At 44.2% G+C, this 17728-nt stretch overlaps 1 protein-coding gene across 2 annotated transcripts in view; it reads left to right on the forward strand.

Moving 5' to 3' along the window:
• The window catches only part of usp48 (ubiquitin specific peptidase 48), a 56023-nt gene that overhangs the window by 11606 nt on the left and 26689 nt on the right, over nt 1-17728 (forward strand). For both annotated transcript variants that reach the window (XM_052075077.1, XM_052075076.1), the window contains 8 exons: nt 3294-3473; nt 3586-3723; nt 6357-6506; nt 6911-7111; nt 7221-7332; nt 12041-12183; nt 16958-17032; nt 17131-17255. In XM_052075077.1, the coding sequence (XP_051931037.1) occupies nt 3294-3473; nt 3586-3723; nt 6357-6506; nt 6911-7111; nt 7221-7332; nt 12041-12183; nt 16958-17032; nt 17131-17255 (1124 nt within the window). The remainder of the gene's footprint in view (nt 1-3293; nt 3474-3585; nt 3724-6356; nt 6507-6910; nt 7112-7220; nt 7333-12040; nt 12184-16957; nt 17033-17130; nt 17256-17728) is intronic.

Consider the following 17728-nt stretch of genomic DNA (forward strand, 5'->3'; position numbering starts at 1 on the left):
TTCCTGTGCCTCAACACAATCCCCCTCATTATTTGCTGTGTACTGGCAAAGTGAACAATTATTTTCATGCACCCCATTATTGGTTGGTTGTGAGGAGTGTTGATTTGTATAAGCTTAGCTTGACCATACTAAATGGGCATATTGCCCTGCTCCCCATGACCGCTGTGCATGGGACCGGACCTTGGTCTTATTTAAAAAAAAAAAAAAAAAAAAAAAGTGGACCGACAGCATTTCTAGTTGAGGACCACTGCTCTAGTATGACCTCCTCCTCTGATCTGGCAGCCTGGGGCCCTTCACCATGGAACCTGCGTCGTACCTCATCAATCTCAAGTTGTGACAGCAGTTGCCGTTTGTGGATGTTGGAACACTGAGCTACTAGTTGTTTCGTGGTCCGCCGTGACTGTGGGTTTCGAAGTAACCATTTAGCCCACATTCTCTGCATGTGACCCCTCTGACTAGGGTTGCTTGAGTAGTAGCATTCCAACAGAGCCATGTTATCGCATCTCGCCCATCTTCGCTTTGTTCCAGTAGCCCATTTTTCATCAAGGTGCTCTGGTTCCCCAGCATCTGACGCAGACCTTGTTTGGCCGGGCGACGTCTGAGCCGGCATGTCATTTGTTTTATTGTCTCTCATCATTGTATGAGGTAGTCATTAGCGTGAAGGATCTTGCCCAAGGACCCTTACTGGGTTTCCAGATAGTTCCACTGACAAGACCAAAGTTACCTGGATGTTTTGCAGTCGTAAACTGAGCTATCATCATAGCACGCCGTGTCTGAAATACCACTTAATGGCCAAGCACACAGCTGATGTGAGGACTCCGTCCCCTCATCTAAGACAGACAGCTATCGATAATTTCAAAGCGAAGACGATGGATAAATTTGTTGAAGCCAGAGCTTAAATGTATGGCTACTGCTTGCAAGCCTGTCAACATTGTCCACAGCTGGACTCAAGCTGGAATCATTTGCGTTGCATTAAACAACTCCACTATGGATTGCCAGCGAGAGCCTCCATTATAATCGCTGAACAGAAATTACAATACAATACATGCTGATTTATATAGCGCTTTCACAACAGCGGCAGCTGTAACAAAGCGCTTTACAAAACAGTTAACAAAGTAAAATAATAAACACAAAATAACATAAAACACGGACAGTCGTGCAGTCCTAAGCACTTTTCCGTCATACGCTTTGTTGTTTGAAGCAGTTTGAGATGAAAGAGGAGAGAATCAAAGTGTCCTTTAACCAGTGGATCAGAGACGTCATGCTCAAAATGTGCACACGTCGGCTACAAGCTAAGTTTCAAAGTCAACAAGAAGCTGTAGCATCCATTGACGAAAAAAGAGATTGGTTCACTTCTCCTGTCCCATGGAAATCCATTTCAATTCCAAATACGGTTCCAAATACGCATCGGCGCTCTTCGCCAACGCTCCTCTCTCCTCATCCTCAACTTCAGCGGCCATCCATCCAGCCGCACCAACGCCAACTGTCCAACAGCACTGACAAAGCCACTGAACAAATCGGGGTTGTGAAAAATGCTGCCCATTACTGGCGCAAAAAACACAAGCGCCCCAGGTCTGTCCAGCACCGACAGTCAATGGCGCTGACATTCCTCCCAATCAAAATCTGTGCTGGTACAGGCGTGCTGCCGAGAAGGCGCAACCACCAAGCACAGATACTGCTCCTTTGACGAATGTCGTGGCCAAAAAGCGCTGAAAACAGTCCATATCAGGTCCACACAATGAAACAACAAACAACATGTGACAAAACAAAAGACAAAAACAGCAAAAAAGAACAAAAAAAGCAAGGCTCTTGAAGAGCACTTGCCGAAGGCTGCCTACTCGGGTGCCATCTTGGGAAAAAAAAATAAAAAATTGTACGCAGCGGAAAAGGCTCGGGTACACCAAGCGGGAGAAGACACTGTTTCGGGAGAGAAATAAGAGACGAGTTTGATGAGCCTCTGGTGAATAAAGAGCAGGCATTCTGTTGAGTACGATGTATGCCACGAACACAATTGTTACTTGTTTAGAACTATTTTGTGTGGAAGGTTACCGTGTTCCGTGTCCAATGGGGGTGTGGCTTCTCTGTGTTCGTCTGACAGCGACGGTGCGCTGAGGCACGTATAGAGTTCGCTGAACTCTATACGTGCAGTGGTAGCGACCTAGCGACCGCACTGAAAACAAAACGTCTACAGTTTTGTCATCGAACAAAGTTTAGTCATCCAAAATGATGTCTACACAAAACCGTAGCGAGACTTGTTACTTGTTTGGAACTATTTTGTGTGGAAGGTTACAGTATTCCGTGTCCATACAAACAGAGCAGGTGGAGCTTACTTGTCTTCGTATGTCAGTGACGCTGCAGTGGTAGCGACCTAGCGAAAATAAAATGTCTCCAGAACAAAGTGTAGTCATCCGAAATGATGTCTACACAAAACCGTAGAGGGACTTCCGCGCAAGAAGGACCAACACAATCAACACAGCCTGACTGCTGTTTTCAAAGCAAACTTGAGAAAAACGAAGTATGGAACCATGGCTTAAATCCACTATAGGCTGAGTACTAGTTTACCTTAGTTATGCACTTTATAATGTTATATTGCTCTTTTTTGATTCCATAAAAAGAGCTGTTAAAGCAGCTGTTGTGTGACAAAATATTTTTTCACTGTTGTTGATGGACAGTAATATTGTGTGAGAGATTGTGTGAATAACTGCTACAAGTGAAAAATGTTCATGTAAAATTGAAAATCGAAATTATTTCAGTAAATATTTGCATTTTGCACATAGAAAACTGATCCATGATTCCACGTTGATGAGAGCATTAAAACAGCGAAAAATAGGATAAAAATAAAAGGAAATTCAGAAACGATAAAAAAATGTGAGTAATCACGATTAATTATGAGTTAATTATGACAGTTGTGTTTTTATTTTGATTAAATATTTTAATCGTTTGACGGCTATAATATATATATATATATATATATACACACACACATACGTACGTGTGTGTGTGTGTGTGTGTGTATAGTGTACCTGTATAATATGTGTTGTTGGATAGATAGATAGATAGATAGATAGATAGATAGATGGACTTGTGATTTAGCTTTTGCTCTCAAACCTCAGTCTTCAGGACAGCAAAGCCAAAGGATTAGACCTTGCCGTACCAATTCTTTTTGGAGAGGACTCTATACTTCTCTAGTTTTGGACTCTCTTTGGACTCCATTTTAATCCTTGATCCTTGAGTACATTTTGTGCGTGTATTGTCCAAATACCTCTGACCCAAACCGTGTGTCACATTTCTAGATCAGAAGTGTGTGTATGAACTGAGTGCAGTGCTGATCCACCGTGGCATCAGTGCCTACTCAGGACATTATATTGCCCATGTGAAAGACGCTCGTACCAGCGACTGGTACAAATTCAATGATGAAGAAATTGAAAAGATGGAAGGCAAGAAGCTGCAGTTGGGTACAGAAGATGATATTGGTAAGCAGCACTGCATGTATACATCATACAGGCGCTTATTGAATTTTCATTTCTGCTTGAATATATTGTCAGACTGTATTCACGACCTCCTTGGTCTTATTTTTGTCCTCAGCTGAAACAGTGAAGTCTCAGACACGAAAACCCAAGTGCAGCAAAGGCTACCACTGCTCCAGAAATGCCTACATGTTGGTGTATAAAGTCCAAGAAGAGGAAACTGTAGATCCTGCTGTGGCCCCAGTTCAAGTGCCTGGTAGGTTGAATTTTAGTTCTTTTTTTTGCATCAACGAATAACAAACCATAGTCTTGAGAAACCTGCTTTATAGGTATGACTAGATGACGAGATTTTTTTGTTCTTTACAATGGTCACGCTGTTAGATTTCCCCGTTTACGTTTTGAGCCCTATAATGTTCAGATATCAAAGTCCCAATTTCACGTAGTTAATTTTCCATTTGCTGGTTTTGCTTACCTTTACAACGTAAACCTCATTGTAATGACCAGCTTTTTCCCATAAAATAGTGAATATGCCTTCGTTACAACGAACCATGGGAAGCTAACTGCCGCCCGTGACCTTCCTCGTGAACAAAATGTACAGTGCGGGATTACCCTACTTTGCTTGGCAACGTTACTGATCAACTCGTACATTGTTGTACAGTAAATATTCTCATCCCCGGAATTCTATGAAAAGGAATTTCCTTCACCCGTAATAAAAACCTATGCATAAACATTTTGACTACGATATTACATGTTACCGGAACTTACGTAAGCGGAAATTCCACGAACCGTAACCAGGATGGAGGCGTGAAGCCGCGGAAGCTTAAATACACGTAACGCCAACCCGATGCGACGGAAAAGACACGGCGGTGACACGTTTTTTTCACTTAGCGTTTTTTGATCATCAGATTCAAAACGATGACGTGTAAGTGACTTATTATTGGCGTGCGTTTTACTGTGATTGCGAAAGATTTTCACCACACCAGTAATACCCTCGACTCGCATTCTCATGGCCTCGCCATATCTCGGAGATTTTGAAATTTTGGCGAGAACAGAAGCCACAAAGGGTGCACGTGTGCACACAAAAGGAAGATTAATCATTGAATGTCAAGTATTTGAAAAGCGTTTTGTGTAAACTAATTCATGCGTGATCGGCCAGGTGTGTGTGTGTGAGTACATACTTACAGGGCCAAGAGAGTGAAGGATGATCGAAAACAGCTTCCGGCGCGTCACTTTTCATTTGCTGACTTGAATGGTTTACTCTTACTGTTTACATGATTTGGAATTGACACATTTATTCAGTATTATATATTCATGTTTTTTTTGTATCTATAAATGTTCATACTGTATTACACTGTAGTTGGCGGCCCTTTTATTGGAAATGGTACAACGAGCAACCGATATAACTTACAGATTCGTTTCGTCCCTCGAAGTACGTTGTAATGAGGTTCAACTCAATTTTGTTGGTGGTTTTTTTGGAACAAACATTAAAAAGGTCCTTTTTTTGTTTTTACTTCCCGTTTTGTTTTGAAAAATGAATAAACTAATGATGCACTATGTTATACTTTTAAAATTATTATTATGTTCACACATTTTTGCAGACAATTGGGAGTAGTCAAGGAGCTGTTTAATGAAAAGCCAAGCACATACAGTTGGACCAAATGCACGAAGCTGTGTGACGAATCCGCAGACGGGAAGAAAAATGTTCCTGACTGACATTGCCCGAATGGCCACAGCTGTAAATGGGAGCCAGTTAATCTGGCAGCCATCTGAACCACAACACCTGTTTCAGCATAGGCCCACACTTATATCCCATGAGATCTCTTGGGCAGAATAAGGCACTAAAGCGCGTTGGTCAGGTGATTGTGATGGGCATTTTGCTTCATCTCACAATTAGTCAATGCGGAGGAACCAAACGTAGGATGACGTAGGACAGGGGTGCCAAACCTTTTTTGACCAAAGATCTACTTTTCGATCAACCACGCTCGTGTACGCACGCACTTAAACACGCATGACATGTGAGCAACAGCCATAATGGCCCCTTAGATGAATGAAACAGAAAAATAAATTTGTCACAAGAATTTGTGGTTTAGTGAAAAGAAAATCACTGCCTCCCTTTGCCGAGACCTGACGCGGAGGCATGGGACACACATATGCAGCGTATTAACTATCGTAGTTCATACGCTAGCTCACGTGTACCGTTTTGCTTCTCTCGGCCCTCCAGATTCCCATTTTTTACCAGTGCCCTCGTGAACTATACTTGAAGCAAACTCTGAATGAGAAGAATAAGAACAATAAAAGATGTAGCGCAACAGCTCTGATCGCAAGCTGCACTTGCAGACTGCTGAGCGCGAACAAGCGCCACTGTAGGTTAAAGGTGACCTAGTTTTTTATTTTATTTTTTAAATACTTTTTGTGAAAGTGAGACTGATAAGATGCTATGGGTGCAGTGTGTACTAACATATACCATTTCATATTAATAACACGCACACAGACACACAAACCCCCCCCCTCTCCCTACTGACCTCGCGATCGACTTTGGACCAGTCCGTGAGCTCCGGGTCGATCGCCATCAATGTATTGGGCACCTCTGATGCAGGACATGTCACACTATGTGGCAAAATGAACATGCCAGACTTCCTGCGTGATGGTCCTAAAGCGTCCCAGATGCCAGACAACCTGTGAGAGTGTCACACCACAAGGGTTGCGTTGTGTCACCACAACGCAAAATCTGCCACAACACACTACGTTTTCTGTGATTCGGCTGTCGGGTCAAAATCGGGTTGTGTTGGTGTAGTCTGACTAACCTCTACGTTAGCTCTAAACTTGCACTGAACATCAATGTCTGCTATCTTGTCTGAGGTTTGTTTCACTCCTTTCCTAACTCCCAAGAGTTCCTCCAGAGGTTGGTGGACCAAGACAACCATAAATTTGAGGAGTGGTGCAGTGAAATGTCGGACATGAGGAAACAGAGTGTGGATAAGGGCAAAGCGAAGCACGAAGAAGTGAAGGAGCTGTATGAGCTGCTACCTGCAAGAGACGGTCAGTAACCACGTTCTCTGACCACCTTGGAAAATTATCATTTGCTAGATGTGGTGTCAAGGAACAATATTTGGATTTTATGCGGGAGAGTTTGACCCGGGATTTTAGTTTCTCTGCACTGCACACATTTACATTTCCTCCTCATTCTACCGTGTCTGTTGTGCCGGGGCTGGGGGGTGGTTTGGTAAACATGTTCACCATGACACATATCATCAGATTGTCATAGCATGTCATTTCATAGGAAAGATAATCAACAAGTGATATTGAGGGAAGTGAGGCGTTTAGGTGTGGCATCTATGAATCGGTGACCACAATTTGAGGAGAAAAATGCCTATTTCATCGATGGAAATTCAGAGGTGACGTGTTTATTTTTGTCTCATGTTTTCTTGCATCCGTGGTTGTAGGAGAGCCGTACGAATTTATTCCTCTGGATTGGTTGAAGAAGTGGTTGGATGACTCTACCGCCACCAAGAAAATCGACAACTCGCACTTCCTGTGTTCCCATGGCAAACTACATCCCGACAAAGTAGGAGATGTCAAGAGGGTTTCTCAGAAAGCTGGGCAGGTTCTATACGAGCGCTATGGTGGAGGGCCACGGCTTGATGGTAGGAGAAAAGACAACCTGGATTTGTGCTGGTTGGGAAGCTAAATCAACTAAATTTGCATTCACATCAGAAATATGTGACAAAAACACACTACTTGTCTAAACTGCAGGCTCCACTCTATGCCAAGAGTGTGTCGAACAGCGATGCAGGGTCCTACGCCTAAAGAATCAACTTCATGAGGACTACAAGGAAGTCTCCAATCTGGTCAAACGTACTATCAGGTAACCATAGAAGCGATTATGTAACGGATTAAGTTCTAATTTTGGTTCAGTTATTTAACCCTCGTAGTCCACCGCTTGTGATAAATGTAAAATTATGTCTTTGAATCAAAGGCAAAGGCATTTGGAAAAACACGAGAGAGCTGAAACGTATGGGGGGGTTCTAAAATGGCCTAAATTTCATGATGTCACCGGCTGATGATTCTCAGGCATTGCAGCAATAATAAAACATGTTTTGATTCCGTAATCTTCACAATTTACATATTTTGCACCATAGAGGCCCATTATAATTCATATTTTTGAATGCATCGTAAACCTAATGTGTAAACATGCATTTCACGCGATTTTTACGTCAATCGCTTTTGTTTTCGACAGACGTATGCATGCCACATTGTTGGGTTGAGGTCATTCCAATTGTGCAACTTTTAGGTTGTGCCAGAGGATCGCAAATGAGTTTGCCTTTTTGCAGGAGGCTTCAAACCAATGCATTTTACATGAACACGTCCGGTCGGGATTGTTAGTAGGGCTTGGTTGAGACCTCCAGACACAATTTTTTTTTTCCTTTTGCAAAAAATAAAGAATAAAAAAATCCCAAAGAACTAATAAATACTATATATGTATGGATAGCACAGATGCCTCTGAATATTTTGAGTGTTTGAAAAAAAAAGAATGTTTGTATAACACGAAATACATCATTACAAAAATTGTAAAATGCGTAATTTAGGGTTTTTTTCATTTGAAGGACCCAAGGGTTAAGGGTTGGGTTTTTTTTTTTTTTTTTTTTTTTGATGGCGCCCCCTGAGTGGCTGCCTCTCCAGCAGCTCATATCCCTGTTTGAGTTTCTTTTCGTCCTTTTACTTTATTTATTACTTCTTCCCATTTTGTTTTGGGTGGTTTTGTACCCCAAACCCATGGGGGGGAGAGGGGCAGCTTCATTTATGCTCATCTCCTTTATTTGCTTTAATCTTTTTACGTATCCTGTGAACGGAGATCCAGATAGCACACGCAACTCCATTGTTTACAGTAAGGACCAGCTGTTAGCATGGCGGGCTAACAGCAGGCTACTGGCCGGTGACAAACCGGATATCCCACGAGAGTTGAAGAGGAGGACACGAGGGTGTCGAGCCGGGAAGGACCGCCGCACAAGGCGGAGAAAGTACAGACATGTCCTCCCGTCCGTCATCATGGGGAATGTAAGATCGCTCCCTAACAAGATGGATGAGCTGGCGGCGCTAACGCGACATCAAAGGGAGTACCGCGAGGCTAGCCTAATGCTACTCACCGAGTCGTGGCTAACAGCGATCACTCCGGACACACATGTCGAGTTGGAAGGCTTCCAACTCATACGTGCGGACAGGAATGAAGGGAGTGGAAAGAGAAAAGGTTTTTGCTGTTTTTGTGAGCAACAAATGGTGCAATCCGGGGCATATCACGATCAAAGACAAACTCTGCAACCGGGACATTGAGCTGCTAGCCATTAGCCTCAGGCCCCATTATCTCCCGAGGGAATTCTCACACGTCATAGCCGTGACAGTGTACATCCCCCCCGTCGGCTAATAATGATGCAGCGTGTGATGCCCTGATGACTGTCGTGAGCAGGCTGCAAACACAGTCCCCCAACGCCCTGCTGATCATCTCTGGGGACTTCAACCATGTCTCTCTGTCGTCCTCCCTTTCAACTTTCAAGCAGTATGTAACCTGTGCCACTAGAGACAATAATATTTTGGACTTGTTTTATGCCAATACCAAGGAGGCATATAAACCCCTCTCCCTCCCCCCTCTTGGAAGAGCAGACCACAACTTGGTATTTCTCGAGCCTGTGTACAAACCCCTGGTGCACAGGCAACCAACTGTGACCAGAATGGTCAAGAAATGGTCATCGGAAGCTGAAGATGCTCTGCGAGACTGCTTCGCGACAACCAGGTGGGAACTCTTCAGCGAGGTTCATGGGGAGGACATTGATGCACTCACTGACACCATCACGGATTATATAAACTTCTGTGAGGAGAACACTGTACCCTCCAGAACTCTGCGGTGTTTTTCCAATAACAAACCATGGATTAATCCGGACATAAAGACCCTGCTGAAGGAGAAGAAGAGAGCTTTTCGGTCGAGAAACAGAGAGGAGCTGAAGGCCGTGCAGATTCGGCTGAGAAGAAAGATCAGGGAGGGGAAGAAGTTATACAGGATGAAATTGGAGGACCAGTTACAGGCCAGCAATGTCACTGGTGTCTGGAGGGGCCTGACAACCATCTCAGGCCATGACAACCCAAAGACAGTGGTCAAGAAGGACAAGGACTGGGCAGATGGACTGAACCATTTTTTCAACCGTTTCGACCAGTCTGTCCCTTCCCCCAACCACAAACTGCAACCTCTCTCACTGAGGACTTCTTCTCCTCCCCCTCCTCTTTCGACCAGCTCTCATCAACCCAGTATGTCACCTGGTTCCTGCCTGTCCGTCACAACAGAGCAGGTAAGGAACCAACTGAGGAAGATGAATGTGAGGAAGGCAGCAGGTCCGGACAAGATCAGTTCCTGGCTCCTCAGGACCTGCTCTGACCAGCTGTGTAACATTGTCCCGCACATCTTCAACCTGAGCCTGAAGCTGGGCAGAGCTCCACAGCTGTGGAAAACTTCGTGCCTGGTCCCAATGCCCAAGACCCCCCACCCTAAGGAGCTGAACAGCTACAGACCGGTGGCGCTGACGTCTCACCTGATGAAGACGCTGGAGAGACTCATCCTCGCCCACCTTCGACCGCTGGTGAGCCCGTCACTGGACCCGCTGCAGTTTGCCTATCAGCCTGGCATCGGCGTGGAAGACGCCATTATCTACCTCCTCCACTCAGTGCTGTCACACTTGGAGAAGGCTGGGAGCACTGTGAGAATCATGTTCTTTGATTTCTCCAGTGCCTTCAACACCATCCAGCCCAATTTGCTGGGAGGCAAACTGCAGAAACCCGGAGTGGACCACCATCTCACAGCATGGATCATAGATTACCTCACAAATCGGCCGCAGTACGTGAGATTGCAGAGCTGTGAGTCGGACAGGCTTCTCTGCAGCACTGGAGCGCCGCAGGGGACTGTTCTGGCTCCATTCCTGTTCAACCTCTACACCTCGGACTTCAGACATGACACTCCAAACTGCCACCTTCAGAAGTTCTCCGATGACTCTGCGATTGTTGGCCTCATTACAGAAGGGGATGATCGGGAGTACAGGGGACTGACAAAGGACTTTGTGGACTGGTGCCAGCAGAATCTCCTCCAGATCAACCCGAGGAAAACTAAGGAGTTGGTTGTGGACTTCTGCAGGAAAAAGTCCTCACCAGCACCGATGAACATCCAGGGTATGGACATAGAGAGGGTGACCTCCTACAAGTACCTTGGTGTTCTTCTCAACGACAAACTGGACTGGTCCACAAACACGGACACCCTGATTAGGAAAGGACAAAGCCGACTCTTCCTACTCAGGAAACTGAGGTCTTTTGGGGTTCAGGGGTCACTCCTTAAGACGTTCTATAACTCGGTGGTGGCCTCGGCCATCTATTATGGCATTGTCTGCTGGTCAGGCAGCATCTCGGCCCGGGACAGAAAGAGACTGGAGCGACTGGTCAGGAAGGCCAGTTCTGTCCTGGGTTTCTCCCTTGACACTCTGGAGGAGGTGGGCAACAGAAGGATGCTAACTAAGCTGAAAGCTATGATGGCCAGTCCCTCCCACCCCCTCCAGCCCGCCCTGACAGCACTTGGTAGCTCCTTCAGCCAGAGACTGTTACACCCGCGCTGCAAGAAGGAGAGATACCGACGCTCGTTCCTACCGACTGCTGTCAGGCTGATGAATAAAAAATAACAATCATAATAATAATAATAATTAAATGATGTGAAGGTAAATTGTAAATAGTACTGTGATTTATCCATTTGTGTTCATATTGTATTTAATTGAAAGATGTTTGTTGTTGTTTTTTTTTCTCTTCTTTTTTCTACATACATTCTTGCTGCTGGAGGCTGTAAATTTCCCCATTGTGGGACAAATAAAGGATATCTTATCTTAAGAGACCAACTGATTTGGATTTTTTTCTTTTTTTCCGAGGCTCGTGCCATTATTTAGCAGCAAAAATTCCAATAACCTATTAACTCTTTGAACATGAAAAATTAAATGCGTTAAAGTTTGCAATAAGTAAAATTGTATTGAAAAAAAATATCGGATATCATTCGAACCGGGAATTTTTTGTGCAGTTGCTCCTCTAATTCACACACATACACGCACACACAAACACATAGACATTGTATAATAATATGCAAATGAGAGATGAGATAAGAAACCTTTATTTGTCCCACAATAGAGAAATTTGATTTTTACTTTCTGTCAGCAATGCATGCCCTTTACTTCCTGCCCATGCCTACTTAACAAAGTTTACTGTTTGAGAAAATAAGGTATCTGCATTTATTCGTCAAAACTTGAGCTAATTATTGCTATTTCGATAAGATATAATCGGTCACACCCTACCATTATTACTTCAATCGCAAATATGTATGTCTCCCATCCATGGTAAGTTTTCTGGTTCATTCCAGTGATAAACTTAAAATGCAACACCATTAATTAAAAGTACAATCTTGGTGATCATATGTCAACTAAAAGTTTTATTTTTGTTTTAAATTCCTCCCTATTTTTTAATTTATCATTTTATTTACCTATATGTGTATCTGTTTCTACCAGTGGAGAAGGTTACTGGGTGGGCAAAGCCTCCTTGCGCAGTTGGAGGCAGTTGGCTCTGGAGCAACTGGAGAAGGATGAACATGAAAGCGAACCGAGCAACGGTCAAAGCAACGGGAATGGCTCACATGCCCACAACAGCCAGGGTAAGACACAGACCAACAACCGTCCACGCTCACACTCACACTTAGACAATTTAGAGTGTTCAATCAGCCTGTCATGAATGTTTTTGGAATGTGGGAGGAAACCGGAGTACCCGGAGAAAACCCACGCAGGCACAGGGGGTATCTTTCAAATTCCACACAGGAATGCCAGAGCCAGGATCAAACCATGACCTCTACACTGTGAGGTTGATGCGCTAACCAATGGACCACCGGGCCGCCATTTATTCAAATGTATTTATTTAAAAGGGGACAGTTTCTATTATTCGATCCATCCATTTTTTTTATCCGCTTATACTCATAAGCTGGGGTGTGCTGGGGCCTCATCTCAGCTGTCTTCGGGCAGTTGGCAGTGTGCACCCTGAACTGGGCGCACATAGACAAACAACAATTCACACTCACAATCACTCCCAGGCACAATTTAGAGCAGGGGTGCCCAACCGGTCGATCACAATCAACCGCGGGCTGGTCCCAAGTCGATGGCGAGTGGTCGGAGGGGGAAATTGGTGGGGCGGCATTTGTGTGTCTGTACGTTTCGGTTTCATTCATTTTTGGGGACGTTACGGCTGTTGCTCATCATGGCGTGCGTACATATGCGCGCATGTGCATGGTTCCATATCTGCGTGCGTGCTTTAGTGTATGCGATCACCCGATCGCGGGCAGTTGGCCGCTTGAAAAGTCGATATTTGATCAAAAAAGGTTGGGCACCAGTGATTTAGAGGGTTGCATTAAACTGCCATCCGTGTTTTTTGTTTTATTTTTTATTTTTGTTTTTTGTTTTCAATCGAGTTCCCTGAGTGCCTGGAGGATTCTTTGCAGTCCTAGTTTAGAGTAACAGTGTTGAGTTTTTATTTGACTTTAATCCTACTTGGAACATGAAGCATTAAGTGGACATTTGTGGTGATAGTTCATCCACGCAGACGGTTCATTTGTTTCAGGTCGCAATGATGTAACATCATCTTGAGTAAATGTCTCCGTGAAAGGAGCGTCGCCTAAAACAGTATCCCCAAATACCAGCTCCTGCCCCGACTTAGTTATGTTGTTGCACATGACTTGACGTGCTTTGTGTGCACTTGTATGTGTGTAACATCAACAACAATGATCTGTCCCGCTCGCAATAGAAGTTGTTTTTGTAATTTGACCAACTCAATAAAAAATGGCATTTAAAAAACATACCGTATTTTCCGCACTATAGGGCTCACCAAAAAGTCTTTTCTTAAAAACTCACCGACGCCTTAAAATCCGGTGCGCCTTTTGTATGGTCATTACGGTAATACATTGACTCCAAGATGGCGCCTTCCTGGAGACATGGTTCCAATGTTGTAACTTGCTGTTGGTTTAGTGAACTGTGTAGCTGCTTTATTAAATACGTTTTTGTTGCAGCTCTGAAAAAGGGAGAGCTGTGGTGTTCATTTTTTAAAACAGTCTCAACAAACACAGTTACGTCTTTGTCTGTCAATGTGCCTTCTTCCGTTCGACTCCAGGGGCGTTCAAGACCGCCTCCGAAAAAGGTAAACTAATGATTACTTCAATGAAACTACGAACATTGAAAATAATACTGTACATCAAAACTGAAAAGCAAGTGAGGATATCACAAAATAAATTCTATATCCACCCCTACAGAATGTACATTGTGATTTCATCATTTGTGAATACACAACAAAGGAATAAATAACTAGTACTGACATCTGATCGTAGTCGTCGTGGCGCAATGATCAAGGAAATGCCAATGCGTTTTTCGGAGACGGTCATGAACGCCTCTCGAGTTGAACGAAAGAGAAGGCACAGAGACGGACAAAGACTCACCTGCATTTGTTGAAAAGAGGAGAGCTGTGGTTTATTTTTCTTTTTTTTAACGCAGACTTTATTAATGGTTTTCACAGTCCCAACAAATACAGGTACTGTACGTCTTTGTCCGTCTCCGTGCCTTCTCTTCCGTTCCACTCGAGAGGCGTTCATGGCCGCCTCCGAAAAACTTAAATTAATTCTTACTTCAATGAAACTACGAAGAAAGTCAAGCGAGGAAATCACAAAATAAATTCTGTAGGGGGGGATATAGAATTAGTGATTTCCTTGCTTAATTTTCTGTTTTGATGCATTATTTTCAATTTTCGTAGTTTCATTTAAGTACAGTAATAGTTAATTTACGTTTTTCAGAGGTGGTCATGAACGCCTCTCAAATTGTACGGATGCCTCTCGAGTTGAATGGAAGGAGCGTAGCACCAGCTAGTGGAGACATGCATCCAATGTATGAAAAGATTTTACAAAATAGCCATTCATTGAAGGTGCGCCTCATAATTGAGTGCATCTTTTAGTGCGGAAAATACGGTACTCTGAATTGGCATCACACAGTGACTGCAGTGTGAACGTACGTACGTTGTGATACATTTTAAAATTACTGGTAAATTGATTTATTTCCTTCTTCCAACCCTATTTTCTAACTTCATGGTGGCACGCTTAAGAGTTAACAGAAACTGTATTGTTTTTCACTTCCGTTTATTTTGACAAAATCCCAGGGAGTTGTCAGTTTTATTTTGCACTTTTCTCTAATTATTACAAATGAATTCAAAATCAGTGAGTTGTTTGTTTCATTTGGAACTAGTGTATTGCTTACGTGGTATCGATAGCTATGAGTTCCCTACATGTACTGATGTCGGTCTGAAAAAACTTTGTATCGACCATCCCTTTACAATTAAATATGTACAATTAGAAAATCTGCGATAATATGAGACCGCAAAAAGTGAACTGCAGAATGCGAGAGAAGACTATGAGCAAGAAAGATACAAAAAGGTCTGCGGACCAGACATTATTAGAAGTACCAAGAACTAAACTGAGGCTCAGAGGGGATCGAGCCTTTTCTGTTGCTGGTCCCTCTCTCTGGAATGACCTCCCACTGAACATTCGGCAAGCCTCCTCGCTGCCCATTGTCAAATCCCTCCTCAAAACTCACTTGTATTATTTGGCATTCAACTCAGCATGACTTAGATTTGTTCTTGGTTTTACTGTTAGGTGCTTTCTACCGTCTTTGTTACCGATTTGTTTTACTGTTTATTGTGTATGTTAAATTGCTCCATGTACAGCATTTTGTATGCAGCAATGGCTGTTCGAAAGTGCTCTATAAATACATTTGAATTGAATTGAATTGAAAAAAAAACTTCAATCACACAGGGTGACTTAAGGGGTGTTCACACAGCAAGATTTGGTCCGGTGCTATGCCGGGCTGCCCCAGTAGAGCGTTCACACGTGCAAATTAGCTCCGGCGTACGTACGGCGAGAATGCGTGGCTTTCGTGCTCTGTCGGACTTCCGTCATGTGTTTGTTTAATAACGACGCAAGACTTGCCTGGTAACATCTTTCCTTTTGTAGGAGACTGGACTGTCTCAAAGTTGTTTGTGTAGTTTGTTCATGTGTGTTCACAACCCCCTGACCCCCCATATAATTAGTGATTTCCTCTCTTGATTTTCTGTTTGGCGCATTATAGGGGTGTTCACACGGCAAGATTTGGTCCAGTGCTGCGCCGGGGCTGCCCCAGTAGAGCGTTCACACGTGCAAATTAGCTCCGGCGTAGCCCCGGAAAAAGGCTTACACCGGACCAAATTTGATGCACCTCAGGGAGGTGGTTTAAAAATTTGCTCCGGAGCAGATGCTCATTTGCGAAGCAGCACCGATGTAAATTTGCACGTGTGAACGCAACTGGGTTAAATTTGCTCCAGAGCAAATGTTTGTGAAGAGTACGTATGGCAAGAATGCGTTGCTTTCGTGCTCTGTCGGACTTCCGTAATGTGTTTGTTTAATAACGACACAAGACTTGGCTGGTAACATCTTTCCTTTTGTAGGAGACTGGACTGTCTCTGAGTTGTTTGTTCCTTTGTTGTTTGTTCACAACGCCCCGCCCCGCCCCGCCATATAATTTATTTTGTGATTTCCTCCTCTTGATTTTCTGTTTGGCGCATTAGTGTTTGCTTTTCTGAGTGTCATTGAAGTCATTGTTGATTTGCGTTTTCGTGGGCGGTCACTCCAGCAGAAGGCACGGAGACCTAGAAGGAGAAGAACGTGCCTGTCCAGTAGTCGCTTGAGTTGTGTATATACAGTACGTTTTAAAAAGAACCAACACGACAGCTCGTTTGTTTTCTGTCGTTTTGCTCCGCTGCAGAAACTGCCTTGTGAACACAAGTGGGGCTGCACCGACGCTGTGCCGAGTCACGCTCAGTGGCTTTGTACGTGTGAACGCGCCACACAATTTGCTGCGGTGCAAAATATATCTCAACAACATACATCGGTGCAGCGCCGGAGCAAATGTGTGCCGTGTGAACACCCCTAATGTGTTTGCTTTTCTGAGTGTCATTGAAGTTATCGTTGATTTACGTTTTCGGGGCCGGTCACTCTCAAGCAGAAGGCACGGAGACCGAGAAGGAGAAGGACGTGCCTGTCCAGTATTCGCTTGAGTTGTGTATACGTTTTAAAAATAACCAACACGACAGCTCTGTTTTCTGTCGTTTTGCTCTGCTGCAGAAACTGCCGTGTGACCGCAAGTGGAGCTGCACCGACAGTGTGCCGGTGCTGACACGCTCAGCGGTTTTGTACGTGTGAACGCTCCTCACAATTTGCTGCGGTGTAAAACATATCACAACAAAATACATTGGTGCAGCGCCGGAGCAAATGTGTGCCGTGTGAACACCCCTATTAAGAATCAATCTGCATTGTCTGTATTGAATTCAGTCTGAGTGGCAACCTGAATTGAGTAATTGTTTGCTTATAGACTGCAGTCCTGAGGTCTCAGAGGGCAACGAGGAGGAGATGAAGACATTCAATGAGGACATTGTCTGCAGCCACGGTATGTTCACATGTAGCATGTACGACATGCACAAATTCCCACTTTATGTTTTGGTGATGTGGGTTAATGGGTACTGGCAACTATTCTTTCTGCATCAGGAGGTCTGAGTATTCTGGACGCTGAACGTAAACTGGTTTCTTCTGAAGTTTGGACCAAGCTGAGGGCATACTTCCCCAAAGCGCTTGAATTTACCCAAGACCAAAGTGCCTGTCCGCAGTGTCTGGTAAGTGGACAATAAGAGCCACAGACCCAGAAACATCTGCTTGTGCACAGCTCTCCCTTCACGCTGCAGCAAAATGTTGATGTTCAAACACTCACGGTAAGCCACTGTTTCTCAAATAGTGAGGTGCGCCCCCCTGCGGGGGCTGGGTGGGATGGGGGGTCCATCAAGGGGGGCGCGTTTGACCTCGGCGAACATGCTTTATTTTTTTCGTCCTAAAATAATGTGCAGTTGCACCTCCACTACGCTAGGGGGGAATAACGCTCTCCTTGGCAGAGTTTGCGCAGGGAGCATTCTTAGGGAGAACATATGACTAGGCGTATGTAGCGCTTGGCTTCAATGTGACTGCGGTGGCAGACGAGGAAAGATCGATGTGCTTACTGTGTCTAAAAATTTTGGTAGCGGACAGCATGAAGCCAAATAAATGAAGGTGTCACTTAAAGACATTACACCCCAATCACACCGATAAACTGCTT

The sequence above is a fragment of the Hippocampus zosterae genome, chromosome 9, assembly GCF_025434085.1.
Source record: "Hippocampus zosterae strain Florida chromosome 9, ASM2543408v3, whole genome shotgun sequence".
Taxonomy (NCBI): domain Eukaryota; kingdom Metazoa; phylum Chordata; class Actinopteri; order Syngnathiformes; family Syngnathidae; genus Hippocampus; species Hippocampus zosterae.